The sequence below is a fragment of the Neomonachus schauinslandi genome, chromosome 10 (assembly GCF_002201575.2).
Source record: "Neomonachus schauinslandi chromosome 10, ASM220157v2, whole genome shotgun sequence".
Taxonomy (NCBI): Eukaryota; Metazoa; Chordata; class Mammalia; order Carnivora; family Phocidae; genus Neomonachus; species Neomonachus schauinslandi.
The window spans coordinates 78329348-78357089 of record NC_058412.1 but is presented as its reverse complement, the minus strand read 5'-3'; the positions used below and the strand labels follow the sequence as shown (position 1 = coordinate 78357089).

General features: G+C 36.6%; 1 protein-coding gene across 1 annotated transcript in view; it reads left to right on the top strand.

The window, feature by feature from the left end:
• AFF3 (AF4/FMR2 family member 3) overlaps positions 1–27742 on the top strand; it is a 429746-nt gene that overhangs the window by 249098 nt on the left and 152906 nt on the right. The window contains exons 8-9 of the mRNA XM_044919020.1: positions 5962–5998; positions 16749–16800. Coding sequence (XP_044774955.1) covers positions 5962–5998; positions 16749–16800 — 89 coding nt within the window. The remainder of the gene's footprint in view (positions 1–5961; positions 5999–16748; positions 16801–27742) is intronic.

Here is a 27742-nt window from a genome sequence, read left to right as displayed (position 1 = left end):
CTGATCAGTGTTTAAAACATTATACAGAAGAATTCTAGCATCATTTTAGAAATGATAATCCTATTGGCTTTTTGTACACTAGAAGGAGAAGAAAAGCAGCAAGTGTGAAGGAAAATACTTTAAAGTTAGAAAGCTTGTTTTCTATCTCCCTCTTGGGGTTCCTAGCATGCTTTAAGTTGTACCACAAAGTGTTTGGACTAAAACTCCATGTTTTAGCATTCCCTTGAAACAAACATTTAAATTAATTATAAATTACCTTATTTCAACTCTTCTGAGCTTTATAGAAAAGAATGAGGAGAAAGTGATGGTTGGGGGTGAAGAGAGACCCCAAATCAGGTGGTTCCTTTTTCTATAGTAACTAGCTTAATGCATGGGTCTGAAAATAAGAGAAGATATATTTCGGTTTCGGGGTTTTTTAAATTTTTTTAACATATTAACATGTTTCAGGGGTACAGGTCTGTGATTCATCAGTCTTACACAATTCACAGCGTTCACCATAGCACATACCCTCCCCAATGTTCATCACCCAGCCACCCCATCCCTCCCACCCCCCATATATTTCCATTTCTTGCCTTTTATAATTCTAATGCTGGATTGATAGGCAAGCAAGGAGAGATCTGAGTGGAACAGTCCTCAGATGGTTCCAAAGAGCCATTTTAAGTAATACCCTCAGAGTATAAGGATCGTCCTTAAGCTACATGGATTAAGGACTACTGTATTTTACTGATCTAAGGTAGATTTTTTTTTTCATCTTACGTTCCCTAAAATCAGGATTTGTTTTAGAGTTGATGGGATCTTACAATTAATTGGCAGTACTTTTCTTTCATAGTAGTACAGGAGGGAAGGTAGCCTCAGACAGTTTCGATGGCCAGCTACACATGACGAAATACAGTCTTTATTATAGTGCTTCATTGAAGGGCTTTCTCAGATACCAGCGCACTTGGTTATTTCTGTCTTTAGCCAAATGATGTGTACAAACTTTACTTCCCAGTTAAACACCACATTTAGAGAAGGTTTAGGATTCCCGTGTACCAAACAATAGGTGTTGGGAATTCAGGACTTGGAGGTGGAGAAGAATGAATTCCCATCTGTAGATATTCTTGTAAGTAACCAGAAGTGGCTGTCCTCTTTGTGCACATGTCAGAATGACACACACTTGATGAATGACACTGGCAAACCAGAAGCAGTCGATTAACCTTAGCAGTGTCCTGTTACGGGATGACAGGCAACTTTTTTTTATACTTTATTGCTGTTCTGAACCTTCTTTAATGAATAGATATTACTGTTGTTTGTTTCTTCAAATAGTAAATGCTCCTTAACAAGATAGAGCCATCCTTGGGTCTAGACAGTAATAATAGTAGCATTCTTTTTGTGATTTTTATCCAGTTGTATACTTTAAATATGTGCGATTTGTATCATGTAATTTGTACCTTAATAAAGCTGGCTTTTCTTTTTTTGTTAAAGAGTCCTAGTTGAAAAGATAATTTCTGTAGTGGCAGTGGGTGCAGTGAAAACATAAAGCAGATGCATCCTTCTGAGATTCAGGAAGGTTTCAAAGAGCAGGTAACCCTTGAGCTTTTTTGTTCTGAGCCTTGAAAGAATGAAGTTTGCCAAGCAGAAAACAGAAAACGGCAGGACGTGCATCCCAAGGACAAGGACAGAATGCAAAGGCTTGAAGTACTCTTGCAGAGTGGCCGTGGCATCCCTTTCAGCCCTGGGTTATAATATTTCGTATACACATCATCTCCACTGCTAACTCAAGACCCCTGGGCCCTGTAGGCAGGGATTTTGTATACTCCCTCTGTAACCTTTAAGGTGCCTGACAGAACCTTGCAGCCCTCATAGAGTGCTCCCAGAGGGGACTAAAATAAGAATGTGCAAATGGGGTTAGCAATTCCGCAAGCATCTACTTACGGAAAGCAAGGGCCTTTGAGAGAGAGAAGAGAAGAGACAGCAAGGCCTTTGAGACTGAAGCTATGGGTGTGTGGGTGCCTGGGTGGCAGGAAATACAAAGTGGGAGGGACTTGAGTAAGTGCCTGGGCCCTTTGGGAGGGAGGGGCTTTGTTTCCCTAGGCTCTGAACCCAGCCTTGCCCTGGCTAGGTGAAGGATGAAGGGTCTGTACATTCTGTGGTAGCCCCCGGGTTTTGCAGCTGCCTGGGCAGAGCAGGAGTCCTTCAAGAAGCAGCAGCTACCAGCCCAGTTGTTGGCCAACAGAGACCTAGTCAGAATGAAGACAGTGTCCTATGGACGTAATATTGGGAGGAGCTTCATACAGTAACTCACGCCCTCCACCAGCCCACTGGCTGCGTGCTGGCCAAATGTCAATGAGAATGATAATGGGATATCATTCGTACCCACAGAGTTGCATGATATAGAAACACTGGGGTTAGAGTCAGTATTTTCAAGCTAGTATTTGTTTGTTCAGTGCAGCACCCAGAAGATATCGGTTACAAACATGACATTACATATTAAGACAAAGTCTTTATTTTATTTTGCCTCTCCAGAAGTCTCCTTCTCTCTAGAAGGGCAGACTTTTATGGTGATTTTTTTTTAACCAATTACTTTAACCATTTTCTGCCTCTCTTTACTGCCCACACAAAATAGAAATAATAATCACCATTAGTTACGCAAATATTTTAGGTAAAATTCAAAGTCTTCGATCTCTGAAATACATGATCTTGCAGTATATAATTATAATTCAGGTTATCTGTGAGCTTATTTTTGGTTCTTTGCTTATGAGTCTACGGTCTGTAGTCATTGTCTGAACTTTAAGATGCCTAACGTGCACCAAGAAATAAAATGAGCTCTTTCCCAAGAGTGTGAGCAAACAGTCTTACAAAAACTCCACTTTTTCTCTTAAGAATGAACTCAATGCAGGGCGCCTGGGTGGCTTAGTTGGTTAAATGTCCGACTCTTGATTCCAGCTCAGGTCTTGCCCTCAGGGTCATGAGTTCAAGCCCTGCATCGGTCTCCATGCTGAGCATGGAGCCTACTTAAAAAAAAAAAATGAATGAACTTAATGCTGAAAATTATCTCAGTTACCATTCTTGTCTATTTGATGGTGAGTGAGTGTTTACCTTTCTAGTACAAGACACCTGCAAAATGTCAAAATCTACAGACGGCTCAGAGGAGTCAACTACATGGGGCTCAAAGTACTTTCACGTATCAAAGCTAACACTAATTTATGTTCAAATATAAACTCTAAATTAATTAGAAAAGATGGAAAACACACCAATCCATTTGGAGGGTTTAACCATGGATGTCTTCTTAATAACAACTGTCCAAAGTAGGCCCAAATTATTTATTTATGAGGATTATACTTTAGCCCATCATTTCAGGAACAATATTTCATCTTTTATTTTAAAGATTTTATTTATTTATTTGAGAGAGAGAATGAGAGAGAGAGAGAGCACATGAGAGGGGGGAGGGTCAGAGGGAGAAGCAGACTCCCTGCTGAGCAGAGATCCCGATGCGGGACTCAATCCCGGGACTCTGGGATCATGACCTGAGCCGAAGCCAGTGGCTTAACCAACTGAGCCACCCAGGCGCCCAGAACAATATTTCATCTTAATACACTGTTTCCAAAACCTGAATCTCAGGTTGAGAGTTGAGCTTGTTCTTTTTCTTCATATGAATAGCTCACCATTACCAGCATTAACATTATAAGCATCTGTGTATGACTCAGTCTGTTTAACAGAGCGGGGAATTCCTTCCCTTCCCTATTTTCCCACCCAGCCCCTACCCAGCAGTCTGGCTGATTTTATACCGTTCCAGTGGAATTCCTTTTGAAAACATCATATGGATTTGAATATGCAACAAGTCATAAAGGACATCTCCTGTCCCATGACAAACATATTCATGGAGCAAAACTCTAGTAAAATACCTTAAACTATATATTAGAAGGTAATTCCATTTCACTGGGTTTTTGTCCCATGCACTGAAATTATAAAGGGGTATCACTGGATTTTATGTGCTGCCACTTATTCTTTTACATTCCTACCATCTTGATTAATTTGTTCTTTCATAAGTCTCCCTTATATTTCATGCTAAATGGGAATTTTGCAAGTAAAAAGGATGTGAATTCCCAAAACAAAAGTTAGCATTTCACTTAAATGCAAATAAAATCAGGTTCAATTGCTATTTACCTAAACAGTAACTAAACTCAAAATACTATATAGTCCTGGCTTTCCACCATTGCAGGTAAGTGGAAATCTGTAATAATCTTCCCATCCACCAATGTCAGACTGACAAGAGTTGTTCAGTGAATTGTCCCTGGTGAGATGGTTGCCAGCCTCATCTATAGAAAGGTGATGAGAGTAAAGGTACATCCAAAGGGAAGTGGGTTAGATGAAAAGTCAGTTATATAATAAATCCTAATATATGAACTAAAACCATAAACCTCATGGAGAAAACATAGAGATAAGTGTATGACTTTGGATTTGGCAGTAGATTCTCAAATAGGACACCAAAAGCATGAGCCATAAAAGAAAAATTAAATAAATAGAACTTCATTAAAATTAAAAACTTTTGTGCATCAAAGGATATTATCAATAAAGTGAAAAGACAGCTGACAGAATGGGGGGAAATATTATGCTAATCATATGTCTGATAAGGGTCTAGGATCCAGAATATGTGAAAAACTCTTTCAACTCAACAACAAAAAGGCCAACAACCCACTTTAAAATGGGTCAAGTCCTTAAATAGATATTTCTCCAAAGAAGATATACAAGTGCCCAACAAAAACATGAAAACATGCTCATCATCATTAGTCATTAGGGAAATATAAATCGAAACCACACACACTAAGATGGCTATCATAAGATGTCTCAAAATTAAAAGAAAATAACAAGTGTTGGTGAGGATGTGGAGAAATTGGAATCTTCATACATGGCTGGTAAAAATGCAAAATGATTCAGCCACTGTGAAAAACAGTTTGGCAGTTCCTCAAAAAGTTTCATATAGAATTACCATATGACTCCACAATTCCATTCATGGGTATATACCCAAAAAGATTGAAAACAGGGACTGAAACGAATACATACACCTGTGTATTCGTAACAGCCCTATTCACAATAGCCAAGAGGTGGAAACAACTGAAACATCCATTAATGGATGAATGGCTAAACAAATTGGTGTGTATACACACAATGGAATATTATTTGGCCATAAAAAGGAATGAAGTACTGATCCATGCTATGACATGGGTGAACCTCCAAAACATTATGCTAAGTGAAAGTAGCCAGACACAAAAGGTCACATGTTTTATGATTCCACTCCCTGAAATACCCAGAATAGATAAATTCATAGAGACAGGATATAGATTGGTGATTGTCAGGGACTGAGAGAAGGGGGGAATGAGGAGACACTGCCTAAAGGGTAACGAGTTTTATTTTGGAATGATGGAAATACTTGCAACCAAATAGAGGTAGTGGTTATACAACATTAAGAGTGTACTAAGTGCCATTGAGTTGTTCGCTTTAAACATTTTTTTAAGATTTATTTATTTTTATTTTAGAGAGAGAGAGAGTGTACAGGGGTGGTGAGGGGCAGAGGGAGAGGAAGAGAGAATCCCAAGCAGACTCTGCGCTGAGCATGGAGACTGACATAGGGCTCAATCTCACAATCCTGAGATCACAACCTGAGCCAAAACCAAGAGTTGGACACTTAACCGACTGAGCCACCCAGGCCCTAAATTGCTCACTTTAATGTGGTTAATTTTATGTTATGTGAATTTCACCTCAATAAACAAAAAGTCTACAATACAAAAGCAAAGTGATTGCGAACTACATTTCTGGAACTGCTTAGTAATAAGCACATCGATATAAATGTTTCTCATTACAGTGGCTGGTAGAGAGCACGATTAATGAATAGGGTCTGAATGACCAATAGTATGTCTCACATTCAACTTAGATTTTGAAAGTCAAAATAAGAAAATTAATTGATATTTCTTGTTCTTTTAGGACTCTCAGCTTGTTTCCTCCGGACACAATAATCCAAGTAAGAAAGACTTCTCTCTACAGCTTCATATGTGGAGGGTGGAAGATAGAGGGGGTGAGGAGGGGAAGAAGCATGCAGTAGACTGTAGGTTGAGAAGAATTTCACTAAGAAACAAAATCAGGTGGGGAAAAAGAGGGCCATTTGTTCAAGTACTGCCAAATGGATAAGATTCTGGAGTGCTCCTCTAGCTTTATTCAAAGGGAAGGAGGACCAAAACATAAAATGGTGAATTTCAAAGCAGTCCTGGGAGGAAGGAACATTTTGCTTTATTAAAGTATTTATGTGGAGGGGAAAAAATCTTTAAAGGCAACTAGGAAGTTATCTAAATTGAAAGAAAACAAGTGGTCCAAGAGAACCAATCAGAAGACCTCAAGATAAATGACCTTAGAATCCATGAAGAAATCATGCCCTCTTCCAGAGATAGGCTGCAGTGTCTAGGAAGCAACTTTCTTACTGAAACCAGTATCTAATAAAACATGTGGGCTTCATCGTCAAAGAGAGGATGTTATCATTCCACGAAGTAGTGTTTTAATTCTCTTCTTTGGCACTAGTAATTGGTGTTAATATCTTCTTGAGCATTAAAAATGCATATGCTACCCCATTCATGTCATGAAAGCACACTCACCAAGACTGGGCATTGTTAGTCTCATGACCAGCCAGTCAGCTGAGAGCACCCCTTGCCAATTGCAAAGCTACATTTGAACATGAAAATCACTCTGAGCTAGTAAATGTGTCTTTGGAACTGAGGCTCACCCACTGAGCATCTATGAGGCAGAAGACTTGAGGAGAAAAGACATCCAGACAAATGTGTTAGAAAGCCCCAGACTTTTAATGTACAGCTAGAGAAAGGTCAGGGTCAGGGGATGGTGGCATCATGATGCATACGCAATATCACTTAATTATCCCACCCTCTTTTGGGATTTGCTGTGAGCACAGGCACTGGTGAAGAAGTGAAAGGCCAAGGGACTGGAAATCTAAAGAAAATGATAAATTAAATGGTAAGAAAAGGACTTAAAAGAAATGCCTGATTAAGTCCATGAGATGTGCAGTATCAGCATCATATGCCTTATGATCATACTAAAGAATATACTAGAAAACTGGAACATACTGAAGAGTTGCCATTACTTTCCTCACTATTTCTTTCTATTTGAACTTAAACAGTTCAGGGTAAAGGGAGAATATAATCGATGTACATTCATTGTACTTGTTTGAGCTTAGAGTTTTTGACATAAAGAACAAAGGAAATAGCTGTTGAGTCTCTTCTGTGTTCCAGTGCCTTGACATGGAATTTCACTGAATCCTAACCATAGGCATATAAGGCAGGCATTACCATCCCCATTTTGCACGTGATGAAAATGAGATTTTGAGCTTAATAACTAACCCAAGGTCACATGGTCAAACAAAAAATGACTGCCAGGATTTGTATTCCGGAATCTCTACCCCAAAGACAACAGACTGTATCCCATTGCCTTGACCCCTAGAAGATTGCTTCTGTCATTTCACTGTGAGTTTGAATTCTTGTCCAAGAACTATATACTGTGATTTTTATATGCATCTAGCATATTTTTATGGCATGTCAGAAATCCACGTGCTTACACTGCAATGTAGATTATGTAGAGCAGACATCATTCTCTACAGAACGTAAGGTGGCACCTGCCTTGTGTGGTACACTCTCTGGCATTTCATTGTCTATGGAAACTTGTGATTGGCCTCCTCTTTTCTAGGGATAGGGGGATATTTTTTTTCTAAATAAGTTTCCCCCAAAGCCAAGCATGTCTATAAAAAGGTAATATCGCTATTTAAAAAATCTGAGCTTTTTCTATAGATTAAAGCACATTTGAAACTTCAGGAGAGCTGATGCCACCGGCATTTCCAATGCTGTTTCTTGTATTTGGTTTGGAATCATTACAGTTTGGAATGTGTTTGGAATTCTGACTCCAGCAAATATGTGGAAATAGAAAAAACTGAACTTCAAAGACACCACACAAAAATGTATATGTGTGGATTGACAGACTATCACTTTTGGTCAGTGCTTTTTTTCTTTTTGAAATTAGAAAAAGTATGTTATGTACATAACTAAGGGAAAAGAGTGTGTAAATTAAACAGAAATTCTTTTCAATCCAAATCCTTAAAAGATAGATGCTTTAGTCAATTTGTTGAATTAGTGATTAATTTAATATTATAAAAGTGTATTAAGTTTAAGACACTTAAATATTAAAATAGATGATGTATGTCTATGTTTTTCAAAAGTTATGAGCACATCCTGTTCAAGAGGAAGACTAAACATAAGCACTTCTTCCCCATTCTTCAGGATCCGCATTTAAATAACCAAAAGCTATAGTAATGGAAATAAATTCATAATAGCACGGAGAACAAGAAGGGATGCCATCAACAAACCAGAAATTCAATTGAGTTTTTGGAAAACAGAAGCAGAAAGGACCATACTGTTTGATAATCCTGGTAGAGAAAATCATGACCCAGAAAAAGAAAAAAAGGAAAATAGTGGAACAAACAGGAACAAGTTCTAGTGATTGTGGGAACTATCCTAGGGAGCTCCCAGAGAGGCTCCATATTTCCATTCAACCCCAAGAAAGAATAGATAGGCATGGATTGTGGGCAATGACAGGAACACCTGGACCATTCTCCCCCCGATTACCTCCACACCCATCCTAACTGATTCTCATAGAGAGCGTTCAGTCTGGTTTTTCTCCCAAAAAGAAAAAAACAAAAGATAAAAAAAAAAAAAAAAGTAATATTTACTAAGAAAATGAACAGCTGACTATAAGTCCTAGTTGGGGGCTGATAACTAAGAAAGAAGCAAAGTAGATTCTGAGATGATACCGGAACTGAAAAATAGACATATATGGGTGGTAGAAGAAGAGTCACGTTTTCTCAAGAAGGAAGTAAAAACACTACACACTCAGGGTAAAGTACTTCCTACTTTTGTCAGGGTGTAGGGGGAGGGTCAGGGCTCCCAGCTTACCTTGAGGCCTCTCTTCTCCTGAACCCTAAATGAAGTCTTCCAGTCACAGTACCCTGTGCACTTACAGAGAGTTCTAAATCAGCCCTTCCCTACAAGGCAAAGGTATGTTAGGAAAAGAAATCAATATACTAATACAGGAAATTCACACCAATTACCTTCATTAATCAACCCATTATCATTCAAAAATGTGAATATGTAACAGAGCACCAAAGAGAAGAAATGGCCCTAAGGGAATCAATCTATTAATTCAAGGAACAGAAGAAAAAATTTCAAGTGTCATCACAATCTTCAGAAAAAACTGAAATTATTTGTATTAAATATAAAGAGAACAGATTGGCATGAAAAAGAAGTAGTTGCAGAATAAATGAGCACTTGAGAATTTAAAGTATGGTCAATTTAAAAATTTAATAGAAATGATGAGTAATAGCTGAAGCCTGGAATCTAGAATACAAGGTTGAAAACATTTTTTTTCTGGATATAAAGCAAAAGACAGATGGAAAATATGACAGGAAGGTAAGATACTTGGAGAATCAATCAGGATGGAAAGGTCAAAATCCAGCTAATAGGAATACCAGAAAAAGGGGGGGGGGAAGCAGAAAAGAATAAAGAATAATAAAAATAGAATTCTAAGGGAAATGAGCAACTCACTATCAAAACCACTCATATACTAAACTTAAAAAAAATAGGGGCACCTGGCTGGCTCAGTCAGTGGAGCGTACAGCTCTTGATCTTAGGATCATGATTTCGAGCCCCACGTTGGGTATGAGATTGCTTAAGTAAATATACTTAAAGAGAAAACCACTCAAGTACAAGAAAACAAGAGACCATAAACAAGAGCAATAAAAAACAGATTAGCAGAGAATTAGTTAGACCTGCAAGGACTTGAGAGATTGGAATTACCAAGCCCATCGCTTCTTGGCCTTTTGGCTAAGATCAAGTGGAATTACCAAGCCCAAAATATAAAACAAGAGTGCTTACTTTAATTTCCAGAAATAAAAGGAAAGGATTGAAAATGTGGTAAAGAACAAGAAGATTTGAAGAAGTACTAATCAGAACCTCTAGAAATGAAAAAGTAATAATATTCCTATTAATTATTAAGATTTCCTTGGTCAGGTTTAATAGCAGATGATTGGACTTCACTGAAGAAAAAAATAATGAATTGGGAAATTGGACATAAGCGATTATCTAGGGTACAGCCTAGAAAAATGACAAATACAAAATGGAAGTTAAGAAACATGGGGATAAAATGAGAAGGTCTAACATATACTTAACTAGAGTTCCAGAAGGAGATAAGGGAACAGAGGAAATATTAAAGGAGACAGTGGCTGAGAATTTTCCAGAATTGAAAGACACTACTCCACAGACTGAAGGAACTCAATGAACACTAAGCAAGATAAATAAAAAAAGAGGTCCACACTAGACATATTATAGTTAAACTGCAAATCACAAAGATAGGAAAAATTCTTAAAATAACCTTTAATACCTTCAGAGAAGCAACAATTAGACTTCCAGTTGACCTTTTTTTTAAAAACAATATATTTTTTTAAAGATTTTATTTATTTATTTGACAGAGACACAGCGAGAGAGGGGACACAAGCAGGGGGAGCAGGAGAGGGAGAGGCAGGCTCCTGGCTGAGCAGGGAGCCCGATGCGGGGCTCGATCCCAGGACCCCGGGATCATGACCTGAGCCGAAGACAGACGCTTAACGACTGAGCCACCCAGGCGCCGCTCCAGTTGACTTTTCAACAGTGGCAGTGGGGCAGTGGGATCCAGCAGACAGTGAATTTATAACTTCACTTTTATATATGTGGAAATTGACAAGCTGATTCTCACATTTATTTGATAGAACAAAGGGCTAAGAGTAGCTCAGACAGTCCTGAAGAAGAACAAGGTTGGAGCCTTGTCTTATCAGTATTAAAAATAAATACATATTTCTAGCTAAGTAATGAAGATAGTAATAGACAAATTGAGCAATGAAATAGAAGACCCAGGAACAGACCCACAGATGTATGAAAACTAGATTGTTACAGAGCTGATAATGTAGACCAATGGAGAAAGAATGGGCTTTTTAATAAATAGTACCAGAATAATTGCTTATTGATAGGGAGAAAAATGAAATTAACTCCTACCCTATAGTGTATACAAAAACTATTCCTCATATTTTTATTTTTAAGATTGATTTATTTATTTATTTTTAGAGAGAGGAGGGGCAGAGGGAGAGGGAGAGAGAATCTCAAGCAGACTCCCCACTAAGCATGGAGCCTGACACAGGGCTCGATCTCACAATCCTGAGATCATGACCTGAGCCAAAATCTAGAGTTGGACGCTTAACCGACTGAGCCATTCAGGTGCCCTTATTCCTTGTATTTTTTAAAGACCTAAATGTCAATAGACAAAATATACACTTTCAAAAGATAATATAGAACATCTTTTGATGTGTTTCTTAAACAAAACAAAATAATAAAGGAAAATGTTGATCAATTCATGTACATTAATATTGAGAACTTATAATCATCCAAAGATTCCAGAAAAAGAGTAAAAAGACTCACACTGGGTGCAGTTATTCCCTGGGGTGTGTGTGTGCATGTATATATATGACAGAAGACTTGTATCAAGAAAATAAAATGCTTCTAAGAATTAAAAAAAAAAAGAAAGAATACTACAAAAAAAATTTTTTTTTAAGAATTGACAGGGGTGGGGCGCCTGGGTGGCTCAGTCATTGAGCATCTGCCTTTGGCTCAGGTCCTGGGATCAAGCCCCGCATCGGGCTCCCTGCTCAGCGGGAAGCCTGCTTCTCCCTCTCCCAGTCCCCCTGCTTGTGTTCCCTCTCTCCTGTCTCTCTCTCTATCAAATAAATAATAAAATAAAAAATCTTTAAAAAAATAAAAAATAAAAATAAAGATTCTGAACACAATAAAACTTAAAAAAAAAAAGAACTGACAGGGAGTGTCACAGAGAATTGGCACTCAGAAATGCAAACACCACAATGAAATTGCGTTTTACATTATTAAGCTGGAAAAAACTTTTAAAGTTTAACCATAAGTTAATTTGGAAACCAGTTTAGGATTCCCTAGTAAAGTCGAGAATATGTAAGCCCCATGTACTAGAACTCCTAACATGTGCACAAGGAAGGAAGTTCATGAATTTTTGTAATGACATCATTCATATTGGAAAAATAAATAAATGTCCATCAAAAGTCAAATGAATAAGAAAATCATGTTAGATTTTTGTAGGGGGTGCTGCATAACAATGAGGATGAGTGAACCAATGCTACAATACATCGTGATGGCTGAAGCTAAAAACCATAACACTGAATGGCAGAAGTGAGTCTCAGAAGAATGCATACAGTGTGATTCCATTTATGTAAAATTTAAAATCAGGAAAAACTAGAGTTTTTTATCTACTAATAAATACTTGGGTGGGAAAAACCATCAAAAAAGAAAAGGAATGATTAACACAAAATTCCATTTCTAGATAGCTGGAGGGGAGGGCAGAAAGAGGATGTAAGCCCAGGAGGTTTCTAGGTTATTTCTTGGCAATACCCATTTCCTGGCCTGGAAGGTGTTTTCACAGTTAACTAATTTTAACTTTTTAAACCTGTATATACACTTTCATAGACATATACATTTTATGTACCTTAAATGCATACTCTGTTTAACATTTTTTAAAGACGTTATTTATTTATTTATTTGAGAGAGCTCAAGAGAGAGCACAAGTAGGGGGGAGGGGCAGAGAGAGAGGGAAAAGCAGACCCCCCACTGAGCAGGGAGCCCAGTGGAGGGCTCCTTCCCAGGACCCTGGGGTCATGACCTGAGCTAAAGGCAGACGTTCAACCAAATGAGCCACCCATGTGCCTCTCTGTTCAACATTTTTTTAGGAAAAGCATAGCCTTTCATTGAGACAGATTAACATGTGGCATGATGACATATAAGAACGGAAATACGTTTGACCTAAATGCCAGGAACACTTGCCTTCAGAGTTAGTGATGTTCCCTTCTGTACATATCCAGTCTTACTACTTTGTTCTTTAGTGACTAATATTTAATCATTATAATATTATAAATCCAATTGTTGGTTTGTGATTTTTCTAATGGGCCTACAGGCAATTCCAAAAATTAAATTATTAATTAAATTAATGTTAATGAGGGTGACTCATTCCTGAGCAGAATATAAATTACTGAATAGAATGTAATAATTACTGAACAGAATATAAATATCTTAAATCTTGGCTATGTAGAAGGAAAGGTATAGCTGTGCAGAGTTGTGTGCAGTGCAGGGAGAGAAGAATAAATGAGTGAATTTCCTCATTTCACATAGTATAAAGGAAAAGATACTGTCAGCAGTTGATTAGTCAAGAAAGAGAAGGTTAATAAATACCCACTAGAGGCATTAAAAGTAATAATAGAACTAGTAAGAATTGTAAGCATAGGTGGTAGTATCTTAAGTACCTTCTCTCTCGCCTTTTATATCAGAAATCAATACACACTGTCCAAAGTTGATATATCTAGAAACAAATATATCGTTTAGCATAGTGGTTGAAGGGCTGACAGAACTAAAAACAAAAGCGAGCCAAGTCATTACCGTGAACATGGGTTACTTTTGTTACAAAGAAAGTGAATCGTTGAACACTACATCAAAAACTAATGATGTACTATATGCTGGCGAACGGAACATAATATAAATAAAAATAAATAAATAAATATTAAAAAAAAAAAGAAAAGTCCTAGTATAGCAAAACTTTCCTCTGCAGCAGAATAGAGCCTAACGCAGGTGTATTTTGTCCCTTTTCAAAGGTCTTTAGACCACCTCATAGCGCTGTTGATGGAGCGTGCTACTCCAGCAGCGCAGTCGTTACGTGTTTAAAGGGCATGAATTAGGTATTATTTATCTTTATGCTTGCTAGAGTGCCCAATGCATAAGTCCTCAGTGCATTGATTGGATTAAAAATGTAGCTACTGTAATTTTTTTAAGTGGCCTATCAGGGCCATCAAGCTGTTTCATACCTCAAATGGTATATCCATCTCAGTGGTGAGTGCCCCTTTCTCCTCTTCTCCCGCTGTAGCAGGGATTCTGTATTCCTGACAGGTCATGAGACAGAAGACATATACTGAGCGTGGAGTATATGTTAGGTACGGTGGAAGGCTCAAGGAGACAAATATGGAGCGTCAAATTCAAAGTACCGCATGTAGTATACATATATACGTACCTATGCATTTACGTGTGTGTGGAGATATATATATATCCTGTGGCTCATTTTTTTGCCCTCTTCCTCTCTGTAATTATATTTCCACATGCAAAATGACCACACTGCTCCTGAGCCATTCTTCTATGTCCAGTTTCTTAATGATCAATGCAGGTTTCCTCCAAAGAGACCAGTGTGGTATCTATCATGAAAACAGCTGAAAAAACCAGGGTCACCCAACACAGTCTTCTTTGTTGGCTGCAGGGAAACATCTCCTGAGCACCCAACTAAGAATTTTTTTGTTGGGAATTTTCTAGTATACATTTATTATTTCCCCTTGGGTCCTGATGAAGAGACTATGGTTCTTAATGGCTGATGCACTTGAACATTTCAAGTGGACTTCAGAAATTGCATCACCTAAAATTTCAAGATGTTGGGGAGAATTTTGCATTTTATTCTTTCTGAATGACAGGCACAGCTTTAATCCCTGTCTCCGTTCTGAGCTTACTTTTCCCCAGAAAGGTTAGTTCATTATCAGCACTGAAGTTGCTGAGAAGACTCACTCTCAGGCCGTCTGTAAATGCCCTGTTTGGCCCCATTGTGCCCTTCCTATTCTGTTTTCCCTGTTGCCACAACATAAGTGCTGCTAAGAGCAGAGGTAATCAGCTGTAGCTTTTTCCCTGCGCTGATCCAGCCCACAGTTACTACAGCCCCCAGAGCCCATGTGCAGTAAGGCCTGTGCCCTCATCCTACAGGTTACTTGGCAGCATTGTTGGTCAAGGTAAAACATACTTATTCAGACATCCAAATAATTGTCTCTGTTTATATTATTGATTTCCTGTGTCTTTGACAGAAGTTGTTTAGAACTGTTTACTATTGCCTACTGCTACGGAACTTGCTGTTTTACATTCTTGATTATGATTGTATGTGGGGTTATTACCGGTGGCTATGGACTTGGGAAAGTAACCAATTGTTCCAAATTCAAGGAAAAAAAAATACCAATATGGTTGAGAAATTAAACCTCCATTTAGGTTTGTCTTACATAATGCAGGTGTTACAGCCCTTATTTGGGGATTCTGGCAGCAATTGTGGTTACTTAGCACAAAAATGATTCTGGAAAGTACTAAATTAGGTTATTTTCCAGCACTAAAGCCAGCTGATGAGGCCTTACATGTCTCCTACATAAGTGTACCATAGACTGGCCTGGAAGACAAAAATAGAGCATAGAAGTATGAGCTTTAAAGCAAGTTTGTGAATTTGCTGCCTCTACTTTTATTTCAGTATGGTTTCATCTGCACTGGGGCTTCATCTCATCAGTGTTTTTGTGGCTTTTTAACAACGTGACTGTCCCTCGTGGTTTTTCTGGCACTGTGTAGACATATTAACACTGAGTTGTATCTGAGATAGATGTGTGAACTACATAAGTAGCTGTGCCTTCTTTTCCTCACAACTGCTTAATTTCCTAAAAGAAAAAGAGGAGAAATTGTAAAGTTTCCTCTGGAGTTCAGTTTGGATGATATCTTTGGGATGTGTTCATCACATAATTTAGGGGATCATTCCTGAGACTAGGGGACCACAAAGCTAATGTCAGAGGGGGCTCGTACAGTGCCATAGGCCTGAGGTTCTACGAGATGTTCAGGCCTGACTTGAAAGAACAAAGCAAAGCAAGTTGCTACCATCAGGCCCGTTTCTTACAACCCACAACCTTCCCTAGGGTTTACTCAACTCTTAGCACCACACAACCATCATAACCACAGCGGACTCACACTTGCTGTCTTGACCCTTCTCCTTCCATCCCCTAGCCTCAAGGAAATAAAAAGAAGCACCTTACAAAATGAGGATGCATGGCTCAAACCCTCAGTGGTCAAGGTTCTAAGAATTACATTATGTGTATTGTTAGAAGAATTTGCCCTTTAAAAACTATAAAAAGGGAACTAGTTCCAGGCTCCCTTAATTAAAACCCATTAAGTCTTCAGTGACCGCAGACCGCAGAGACATTTCTGTAGCTAGACTTTCAGATGGTCTAGAAGGATTTCTGGTTTACATCTTTTTCTGCATTAAAGCAGGGTTCCCAAAAGGTGCTGCCAGGGCTCTCAGTAGGGTAGAAATTTGGGGGATCTTGTAAGCTGCGGTGCAACCTTAGTGTTCTGTAAAATTCTCTCCTCCAAGTTCTTACGCAGCCTGTCCCGGTTTGGCTTGTGTTAGAAGAAGGGATCAAAGTTCAAAATGCCTTGCCTGTAGAATGCTAATGGAGTTTATTTCCTTAAATTTTCTGTAAAACGAAATGGAAGGAAACAGGTTCCATCTGCAAGATACTCATCTTTTGGCAAGGTCTCCACTCTGTTGTTTGCAAACAGCTCCTTAGTACCTACTCACAGATCCATGCCTGGGCAGTTGTAATACAGAGAAGAAATTACTTGCAAATCCGGTTCTCAGACATTAAAAAGATGTTTTAAAAGCCTCCTGCTGCACATTTTGAAAGATTTTTAATAGGAGCATGGAAATATATTTAATCTCTCTTAAATCTTAAAGACCATAACACTCACATGTTGGGTTTTTTTTTTTTTTTCTGCTTCCTTTTTAAGAGAAAGGTGATGCTGAGCCAGAGAGTCCAGACAATGGCACATCGAATACCTCGTAAGTCGCTTTCCTGTTTCTTTCCAGATAATATGCCTGTAATATGAAACAGTGCAAGTATCTTGTAAGAGTAATCATAATAATGGAAGGAAACCTGTGGTTCTCTTTCTCATGATGATGTCTTTTTAAATGCTTTTAGGTGCAGATGCAATTTGAGGTCTTTCTTATGCTTTATCACAGTAAGAGTAATCTTAAAAATGCAAATACACCTTCTTATAAAATAGAAATGTAATAATATTTCAGGGTGTGTATTGTCAGGGAGAAAGGAGGCAAACCCTTTAGAATTTTGTTGGAGGCTTTCGGCACTGTCATAAATAATTATAGGACTTTTCACACATACTGAGAGATATTCTGTCCTGCATACCTGTGCGATGCCAATGTCATTTTTAAAAGTCTGCCATCTACAACCTCACCTTGGAATTATGTGAAAAATACGATTATAAATATCTCTGGAATCCCAAGAATTTGTTACTTTTTTGAATTAACAAATGCAGTTTTAAAAACATAAGAAAAAGCACTTAGGAAGCATGTGTTCCTCACTCCATATTTTGTCTTTTTCTTCTCAGTACTCAAAGAATCCAAATGGGTTTTTTTTTTTTTAAAGATTTTTATTTATTTGTTTAACACAGAGAGAGAGAGCACAAGTAGGCAGAGCAGCAGACAGAGGGAGAGGGAGAAGCAGGCTCTCCGCCAAGCAGGGAGCCCGATGCGGGGCTCGATCCCAGGACCCTGGGATCATGACCTGAGCCGAAGGCAGCTGCTTAACGACTGAGCCACCCAGTCGCCCCCCAAATGGGTTTTTAATGATTAATTTGTTACCAAATTTTTCCACCAAAGTTTAAATTAAATAATTCACAAGTTATAACAAATTACTTTCACTTCACAGGAATCAGTATCAGGTTGGTTCCTTAAGAATCTTTATTTTTATCACTCTGAGGGGTGAAATATATTTTCTTATTATAAGACAGCTTTGTGAATTTATCTATGTGTAGGCCAGTGCTCATATTACTCAGCATCTAAAATGCTATTCATTAGAAATCACACTTTGTGATATGATATTATTGAATGTCTTACTTTGTCCAAGATCTGTTTCTCAGTCTAGAAAGATCCTTTGGCTTCCATAGGAGGGCTGTGTATTTCATAAAGGATATAATTATATGTTTGTCTTTCTTAAGATATTGCCCTAAGAGTTCTAAATAGTCCTACTGTCATGATTTCTGGTGATATAATGAATGTGACTAGTCTTAAGTGGTTAAAATAGCACTGATTTTTAAATTTTTGTGCTGCAAAATATAATGGGAAAAGGGTTTTAATGCCATCTGGAGGCATTCTAGAGAAGTGAAAAGGGTAGAATCATTTAAAAATTTGGTTCTTTTGAGTAACATTTGCAACTGGATAAGAATCAATGCAACTAGAATGTAAGCTCTTTGGGAATAAATTATATTTTTATAAATAATTTTATAAAGGTGTTAATTATTGTAGAAACAATTTTTCAAATTCTCATTAACAAAATCATTTTAAAAACAGACAGAACATATAAAATATGTTGAAAAACTGCTAACATTCCACATTTAATTTTACAAATTTTAAAATTGCATTCAGTACACATCGCAATTTTGTTAATGCAGTTTAATGTGCCATTAGTTCTTCTCTTAAGCATTTCTAAAAAGCCTTTTCGCTAAAAGAATTGGTTTCCATATGTTAGTCTCTTATAAAAATAAATATACTGTTTGAGGAATTACTTTTAAACCCTCTGGAGATGTCAGAATGTTTAAAAGCTTGAAGCATCATCCCACATTCATCATCTGCCTCACATCCTGCCTTTTGAACTAGAAATGGTGAGATAAAGTCTTAGATTGAAAGGATTTCTCTTTTAAAAGTGGAGAATTCTGGGGGCACCTGGGTGGCACAGTCAGTTAAGCATCCGAATCTTGGTTTTGGCTTGGGTCATGATCTTGGGGTCGTGCTCCACGCTCAGCACAGAGTCAGCTTGGAACTCTCTCTCCCTCTCCCTCTGCCCCTCTCCCCCCTGCTCTCTCTCTCTCTCTCTCTCAAATAAATAGATAAATCTTTTTTAAAAAGTGGAGAATTCTGAAATTGAGCCCTCTAACGGTGGTTCTATTCTAATTAGGCAAGAGAAAGAGCATATTATGAACAAAGAGCAAGGACTCAGGATGCCTGAGATTTGTGTAGCATTTTATATGCTCTTCACAGTATCTATTCAAGCTTTATTTAGGTAGACAAGTAGGGTAGGGACAATATCCTTATTTTCTATACAAGGAATCTAAGGATCAGAAAAGTCATTCAACTTAAGTGAAAAAATTAGGACACAAATCAAATATTTTGCTTCTCTACCCATTTTCCAAACTGAGGGGTGAGTAGAACTTAGGAGTCAAAGCAAAGACTTGAGTCAGAATCAAGTAGAAAAACTGATTATATTATTTGTTAAGTGGTAAGTATAATAGTTTGCTAGGGCTGCCATAACAAAGTACCACAGACTGGGTTCTTTAAACAACAGAAACTTACTGTCTCACAGTTCTGCAGGCTAGAAGTCTAAGATCAGTCAGTAGGGTTGGTTTCTTCTGTGAAGGAAGGATCTGTTGTTCCACGCCTTGTTCTCTGTTTTACAGATGGCCATATTCTCCCTGTGTTTCTTCACATAATCTTCCCTCTGGGTGTGTCTGTGTCCAAATTTCCCCTTTTTATAAAAATGCCAGTTATATTGGATTAGGGCCTACCCTAATGGCTTCGTTTTTGCCTTATTACCCCTATAAAAGACCCTGTGCACATTCTGAGGTCCTGGAGGCCAGAACTTCAACATATGAATTTTGAAGTGAAAAGATTCAACTCATGATATTAAGGTTCAGAGCAACCAGAATGATTCAGAAGCCAAGTTGGGAGAACAGAGAGTGTATAGAATAGATGCCAGAAGATGAAACAAGGTAAAAGAACCTAAGTAAAACAGACCAAAAGTGATGAGCTCCATTGGGAGCTGAAGGGGTGAAGAAGCAGAGCAAAGAAAAGTATAGATAATGTACACAAAAAACATGAGGAAAGATACCTCTTTCACATTCATGGTTTAGTGGGAAACTCAGCTTGAGTAATGCCTATACATCCATCTGTCTGTATAATTCAATGACCTGTGAGTCATTTAAAGCCATTATATGGGTTTAAATTATAGTATATAATAGGGAGTCTCCAGATAGGGAACTCATTTCCTGAAGAAACAACTTTCCTCCCTGGCCTCTTTTGAAAGCAAGACATTAGCATTATTTAAAATGGCCAAGACATGGAAATAAACTCAGTGATCACTAATGGGTGAATTGATAAAGAAAATGTGATACATGCACATGTGCAGACACAAACACACACACACACACACACACACACACAGGAATATTATTTGACCATAAAAAAAGAGGGAAATCCTCCATTTTTAACAACAGGGATGGACCTTGAGGGCATTATGCTAAGTGAAATAAGTCAGACAGAGAAAGACAAATGCCATATGATCTCACATATATGTGGAATCTTAAAAAAAAAAAAAATGGTGGTTTCCAGATGCAGGGGTATGGGGTGTGGGTGAGGAATGGGCAAAATGGGGGAAGGTGGTCAAAAGGTACAAACTTCCAGTTGTAAAATAAATAAGTCCTGGGGAGGTAATGAACAATTGACTATATAGTTGACTATAATTGATTATAGTATAGGCGACTATAGTTGATACTCTATTGTATATTTGAAAGTTGCTAAGAGAAAAGATCTTAGAAGGTCTCAAAACAAGAAAAAAATTCTAACTATGTGTGGGCGTGGATGTTAACTAGACATTATGGTGATCATTTCACAATATATACGTACAGTTGGCCCCTAAACAACACAGATTTATAATGCACGGATCTGCTTATATGTGGGGTTTTTTTTTTTTCATAAAATACGGTACAGTACTGTTAATGTACTTTTTCTTCCTTATGATTTTCCTAATAACCTTTTCTTTTTTCTAGCTTTATTGTACAAATACAGTATATAATACATATAACATACAAAATATGTGTTAATTGACTTATTTATGTTATCAGTAAGGCTTCCAGTCACAATAGACTATTAGTAGTTAAGTTTGGGGGAGTCAAAAGTTGTACATGGATTTTCAACTGTATGGGGTTGGGGCACTGACTGCATTGTTCAAGGGTCAGCTGTATGTCAAATCATTATGTTGTACACCTGAAACTAATACATGAATAAATAAAAACAGGAGATTAATCATGACAAGTTTTAGATAGTCATTGCCTGATAGGACAGAGTTGTCTGGATAATACCTGATGATCCCCTCAAGATATAATATTTAATGACCCTATGAGTATTCATAAAGATGAGAGGTATAATTTATTCTTAACATTTACACACAAACCCATAAATTAAAACTTCTGTGAGAGAGTTCCAGTTCTGTCAATAATAGAAGAGCTTACATTAGATTAACTCTCCTTCGATAACTGTTATAAACTCTAAACAAAATATTCCTTTAAAAAACTATTTGAAGGCATTAGAGGTTGACTAAAAGAAGGCAGATAATGTTGGGAATTTGTTCCTTCAAAGAAGGAAATAGACTGGTTGAGATCTACATTTATACAGGTTCTCCCCTGAGGGCACTTTCAATCCACAAGAGGAACTAGAATTCAAGGAGAAAGCCAGCCACAGTCATATTTGCTTGAAGTGTCAGAAAGTGGAGTTCAGGGCTGCCAGGGTAGATGGGCTTTAAGAGAGGAAAATCCAGAAAGCAAGGAACCACACAGAATGGAGTTCCACTTCTTTATATAATTTCTCTCAATCCTTGGATGACCCCTAAACTGCATATGTGTGGGCGAGATGCCAGTGAGCCCAGTGGAAAACAATAGCTGGAAAGCTGAAAAGCTGAGCAGAGATTTCAACTGCTGCCTAATGTCTACAACTACTGCCTGTACAGTTTGGAATTTGAATCCCATCCAATTATAGGAGCTTGGTAAACACCTTGAGTTTTGTTTTTTTGTTTTTTGGGGTTTTGGTTTTTTTGTTTGTTTGTTCTCTTAAAACTCAGAGAGGGTATGCCTTAAGAATAAAGGAGTCATCCTAAAAACTAAAGACAAAACCAAAATGGATCATTACAAAGTATAACACTAAGTACCCACAAGTTTCAGGCGATCAGCTAATAATTTGTCTGATAGAACAAAAAAAGTCAACATTGTTTAAAGGAAGAAAACAGACTCTAGAGTCTCTATAATGTATCATTGACAACATTCATTATCTAATCAAAAGTTAAAGGATATGTGAGGAATAGGAAAATGTGACCCATAATCAAGAGAAAATGTAGTCACTATAATAGACCTTGAGGTGATCTAGATGTTGGAATTTTCAGACAAGAACTTTCAAGCTTATAATATGTTCAAGGATGTAAAGGGGAAAAAACATCATCATAATGACTGAAAGAAGTGAAATCTTAGCAGGAAAATGGAAACTATAAAGAAGGACCAAATGACAATTCTGGAACTAAAAAGAAAAATATTTGAAATGAAAATTTCACTAGATAGCCAATAAGAATTATCCAGTATGAAGAACAGTGGGAATAAAGATTTAAAAACAATGAACAGAGCCTCAGTGCATTATGGGACAATATCAGGTAGTCTAAAATACATGTAATTGGAGTCCAGAAGGAGAGGGCAGAGAAAAGAGATCAGAAAAAAATTTTTGAAAAAATAATAGCTGAAAGCTTCCTAACCTGGGTGAAAACATTGACTTATAAATACAAGAAGCTCATCTAACCCTAAGGATAAATACACATAAAACCACATCTTGAAACATTATTGTAAAATTGCTAAAAACTAAAGATAAACTCTTGAAAGTTGCAAAGAAAAAATGACATGTGCAGGGGAGCAGTGATATAACTAACTGAAGAATTCCCATCAGAAACTTCAGAAGCTAGAATACAATGCAAAAACATTTTTAAAGTGCTGAAACCCCCCCAAAAAAAGAACTGTCAAGCCATAATTTTAACTCCAGCAAAAATATCTTTCAAAATAGAAGGTGAAATAAAGACTTTTGGATACACAAAATCAGAGAGAATTCATTCCAGTAGGCCTGCGCTACAAGAAATGATAGAGGAAATTTATCAGGCTGAAGGACAATAATATCAGATGGAAACTCAGCCCTATAAGAAGGAAGTATATACAGGAAAAAATAAATATATGTGTAAACATAAAAGATAAATGTAAAAAATAAATATTGTTTGGTGGGATTTGTAATGTACACTTGACCATTGAACAATACAGGGATTGGGGCTCTGACCTGCCCCATGCGTGAATAATCCATATACAACTTTTGACTCCCCAGAAACTTACGTACTAATACCTGCTGTTGGCTATAAGCCTTACAGATAACATAGCCAATTGACACATTTTGTATGTTATATGTGTTATATACTGTACTCTAACAATAAAGTAAACTAGAGAAAAAATATTTTTAGAAAAATCATAAGGAAGAGAAAATATATTTATAGTACTGTACTGTATTTATTGAAAAAAAATCTCATATAAGTGACCCTGCACAGTTCAAACCCTTCTTGTTCAAGGGTCAACTGTATACAGATGTAAAATACAGGACGAAAATAGCACAAAAAATAAGAAAGGGCTAATGGAATTGCATGACTAACAAGGTTCTTACATTTTATGTGAATTAGTATAATATTAAATCTAAGTTTGGTGAAAAGTATGCATAGTATAATAACTAGAAAACCACTAAAAACAAACACCCCCCAAAAAAGCATAGCCAAAACTAAGTCTTGGAGGAATTGAAATACCAAAAAAAAAAATTAGGTTAATACAATACATGAAAGGAAAGAAAGAACAGAAAGAAAAAACAAGTTATGGATATAAAAGAAATAGAAAAATTGTAAACCTAATCCCAGACATATCAATACTTGCATTAAATGTAAATGGACTAAAAACTACAGTTAAAAGGCAAAGACAGTCAAACTGGCATAAACCAAGACTTTCCACAATATAAAATATAAAAACACAAATAGTTTGAAGCCAGATGATGGTGGAAAAGATAGACTATAAACAGTAAACATAAGAAAGCCAGTGTGACACTATTAATATTGCCAAATAGACCTTCAGACAAATACCTTTAACGAATGCTAAAAAGGTTAGTTAATAAGGAAAACATAACAATTATAATTATATATGTATTTACTAACAGATCTTTAATAATAGTTACAGATTTTTAACATCCCTTTCTTCAGTAATCAGTAGAAAACTTAAACAAAATATTAGCAAGTGTATGGACTATTTGGACATTATTAACCCCTTTGACCTAATTGACATTTATAGAACACTGCCCCCAACAAGTGCAAATTACAGAATCTTATCAAGCATATGAAGCATTCACCCAAGACAGACCTTACTGAGAGCAATAAAAGAAATATCAATGAATTTCATAGGATTAAAATCTTACAGAGTATATTCTATGATCACAGCATGATTACATTATATAAGTGGCAAAAAATAATCTAGGTATTTGATAGTTAAATAACATTTCTAGATAGTGTTTGAGTTAAGGAATAAATCACAAGGGAAATTAGAAAGTAATTTTAACTGAGTGAAAATGAAAGTACAATTTATGAAAATTAATAGGATTCACTAAAACAATAAACACAGCAAAAAAGAAATTTGCAGCTTCACATGCTTGTATTAAAAAAAGAACAATGTTTAACATCAGTAATTTATGTTCCCACTTTAAGAAGCTATAAAAAGAATAAATTAAACCCAGGATAATTAGAAGTACATAATAAAAAATAGGAATAGAAGTTAACAAATAATAGAGAAAACCAATGAAGCCAAAATTTAGTTCTTTTAAAAGATTAATAAAATTAACAAACACTGATGATAATAATTAAGGAAAAAAAGAGTGAAAACACAAATTACCAACATCAGCAATGAAAAGAGGGGCATGAACCCATATCCTACAGAAATTTTAACAATAATAACTGGATAGTATGAACTACTTATAGCCAGTTGATTTGACAATTTGGATGAAAAAGCCGCTTTCTTTGAAAATACGCAATTTACCATAATGCCACAAGAATATTTAGAAAATCTGAATGCCCTTATTACTATTTTAAAAAGTTGAATTTGTAATAGAAACTTTTCCACAAAGAAGATTCCCCCAGGGCTAGATGGTTTCACAGGTAAATTCTGTCAAAATTTTAAATAAAAAATGTTTATGCCAATGAAATACCAACAAATAAACTACCAGTCTTACACAAATTCTTTCAGAAGATAGAGGAAGAAAAACTTCCCAGTTCATTGTAAAAGGCCAGTAACCCTGATACCAAAATCTGACATAAACCTTATAAGAAAAGAAAATAATCCAGGGGCGCCTGGGTGGCTCAGTTGTTAAGCGTCTGCCTTCAGCTCAGGTCATGATCTCAGGGTCCTGGGATCGAGCCCCTCATCAGGTTCCCTGCTCAGCGGGAAGCCTGCTTCTCCCTCTCCCACTCCCCCTGCTTGTGTTCCCTCTCTCACTGTGTCTCTCTCTGTCAAATAAATAAAATCTAAAAAAAAGAAAAGAATCCAGTATCCCTCATAAGCGTTCCAAAATTCCTTAACAAAATATTAGTATGTATAATCCAGTGATATATGAAAAAAATATGATTAACTGTGACTAAGTGGGGTTTATCACAGGAATGATTAGTTGGTTTAACAGAAAAATTAATTAATGTAATCCACCATATTAATAGTATAAAGGAGAAAAACCATATGATCTTCTACATAGATGAAGATAAAGTATTTGGCATAATTAATACCCATTCATGGTTTTTTAAAAATCTCAGAAACTAGGACAAGAAGGTAACTTAATCAATCTGATAAAGGGCACCTACAATAAAAAACCTACTGCTGACATCATATTTAATGATGAAACACCAAACACTTTCCTCCTAAGATCAGAAACATAGCAATGATGTTTGCACTTATCACCTCTATCAACATTATACTGGAGGTTCTAGTCAGTACAATAAGGCAAGAAAAGAAACTGAAAAACAAAGATTGAAAAGAATGATTGTTTATAGAGAAAATCCTCAGAGATCTAATAAGCAACTAGTAGAATCAATAAATGAATTAAGCAAGGTCAACGTACAAAACTCAGTTGTGTTTTTATTTCTTAGCAATAAGCAATTGAAAAATGAAATTTTAAATGGAATTTCATTTACAGTGACAAAATACATAATAAATTTAGCAAAAGACATAAGACCTATACACTGAAAACTATAAAACATTGATGAGAGAAACTTGAGACCTAAGTAAATGGACAGATGTTCATGAATTAGAGGATTTAATTATGTTAATATGTCAATTCTTTTCATACTGTTCTGTAGATTCAACACTATCTTGATCAAATGGCTAGCAGGACATTTTTATATAAAATGATGAGTTGATTCTAAAATTTTTATAGAAAAGCAAAGGACCTAAGTAGCCAAAACAGTCTTGAAGAACAAGGTTGAAGGCCTTACAGTTCCTGGGATTTCAATACTTATAAAACTGAAGTATTATATATAGTGCATAAATGGAGCAAAATAGAGTCTAGAAATAGACCCATACATATATGGTCAATTGATTTTTCACAGATCACCAAGCAGTTCATTGGCAAAAGCCAAATGCTTTCAACAAATAGTGTTGGAGCAACTGCTGGGGGAAAAAATAGGAATCTCACACCACATACAATTGATATGAATCATAGACCTCAATATAAAGGCTAAAGCTATAAAGTTTCTAGAGAAAAACATAGGAGAATATCTTCACAACCTGAGATAGGCAAAGATGTCTTACAGAGGTCCCAAAAACATACAATATAAAAGAAAATCCTGATGAACTAGACTTCCTCAAAATTAAAAATATCTTCTCATCAAAACGACAAGGCAAGACACAAACTGGGAGGATATATTTGCAATACATATATCTGACAAATTGTATCCAGAATACATAAGGAACTCTGACAATTCAATAACAAAATGATAAAGAAACGAATGTTTCAAATGGGCAACCTCCTCAATCAGACAAAAGAATATACACAAATGGCTAACCAGCAGCTTAAGAGATGCATTTCACTTTAATGACTTAAAAGATGCCATTTCAAAAACATTCTTCTTCAGGGAAATAAAAATTAAAACCACAATGAGATGCTATTTCACCCACCCGCTAAAATTGAAAGGACTGACAATACCAAATAGTGGCAAGGATCTGGAGGAGTTGGAAATCTCATGCATTGCTGGTAGAAAAGTAAAATGACATAACCATTTTTGAAAACTATTTGACTGTTTCTTATACACACATTTATTGCATGACCCAGCAATTAAACACATACTTATTGCATGACTCAGCAATTCCCTTTGTAGCATTCATGCAGGAAAAATGGAAAATGTGTCCTTTAAAAGATTTGTACAAGAATATTTGTAGTGGCTTTATTCATAATAGTCAAAAACTGGAAGCAACCCCAATATCCATCAACTGGTGAATGGACAAATATGTATGGTTTATTCACACAATGGAATACTTATAATCAAAAGTCAACATACTTCCCAACTTGATCTGTAGATTTAATGCAATCACAATCAGACTTCCAGCAAGTTGTTTTGTGGATATCAACAAGCTGATCCTAAAGTTTATATGGGGAGGCAAAATACCCAGAAGAACCAACACAATATTGAAGGAAAAGAGCAAAGTTGGAGGACTGAAACTATCCACTCCAAGACTTACTGTAAAGCAACAGTAATCAAGACAGTGTGGTACTGGCAAAAGAATACAGAAATAGATCAGTAGAACAGAATAGACCCACATAAATACAGTCAACTGATTTTTGACAAAGGAGCAAAGACTAGAGTGGACCAAAACCTTTTCAACAAATGGTGCTGGAACAGCTGGAT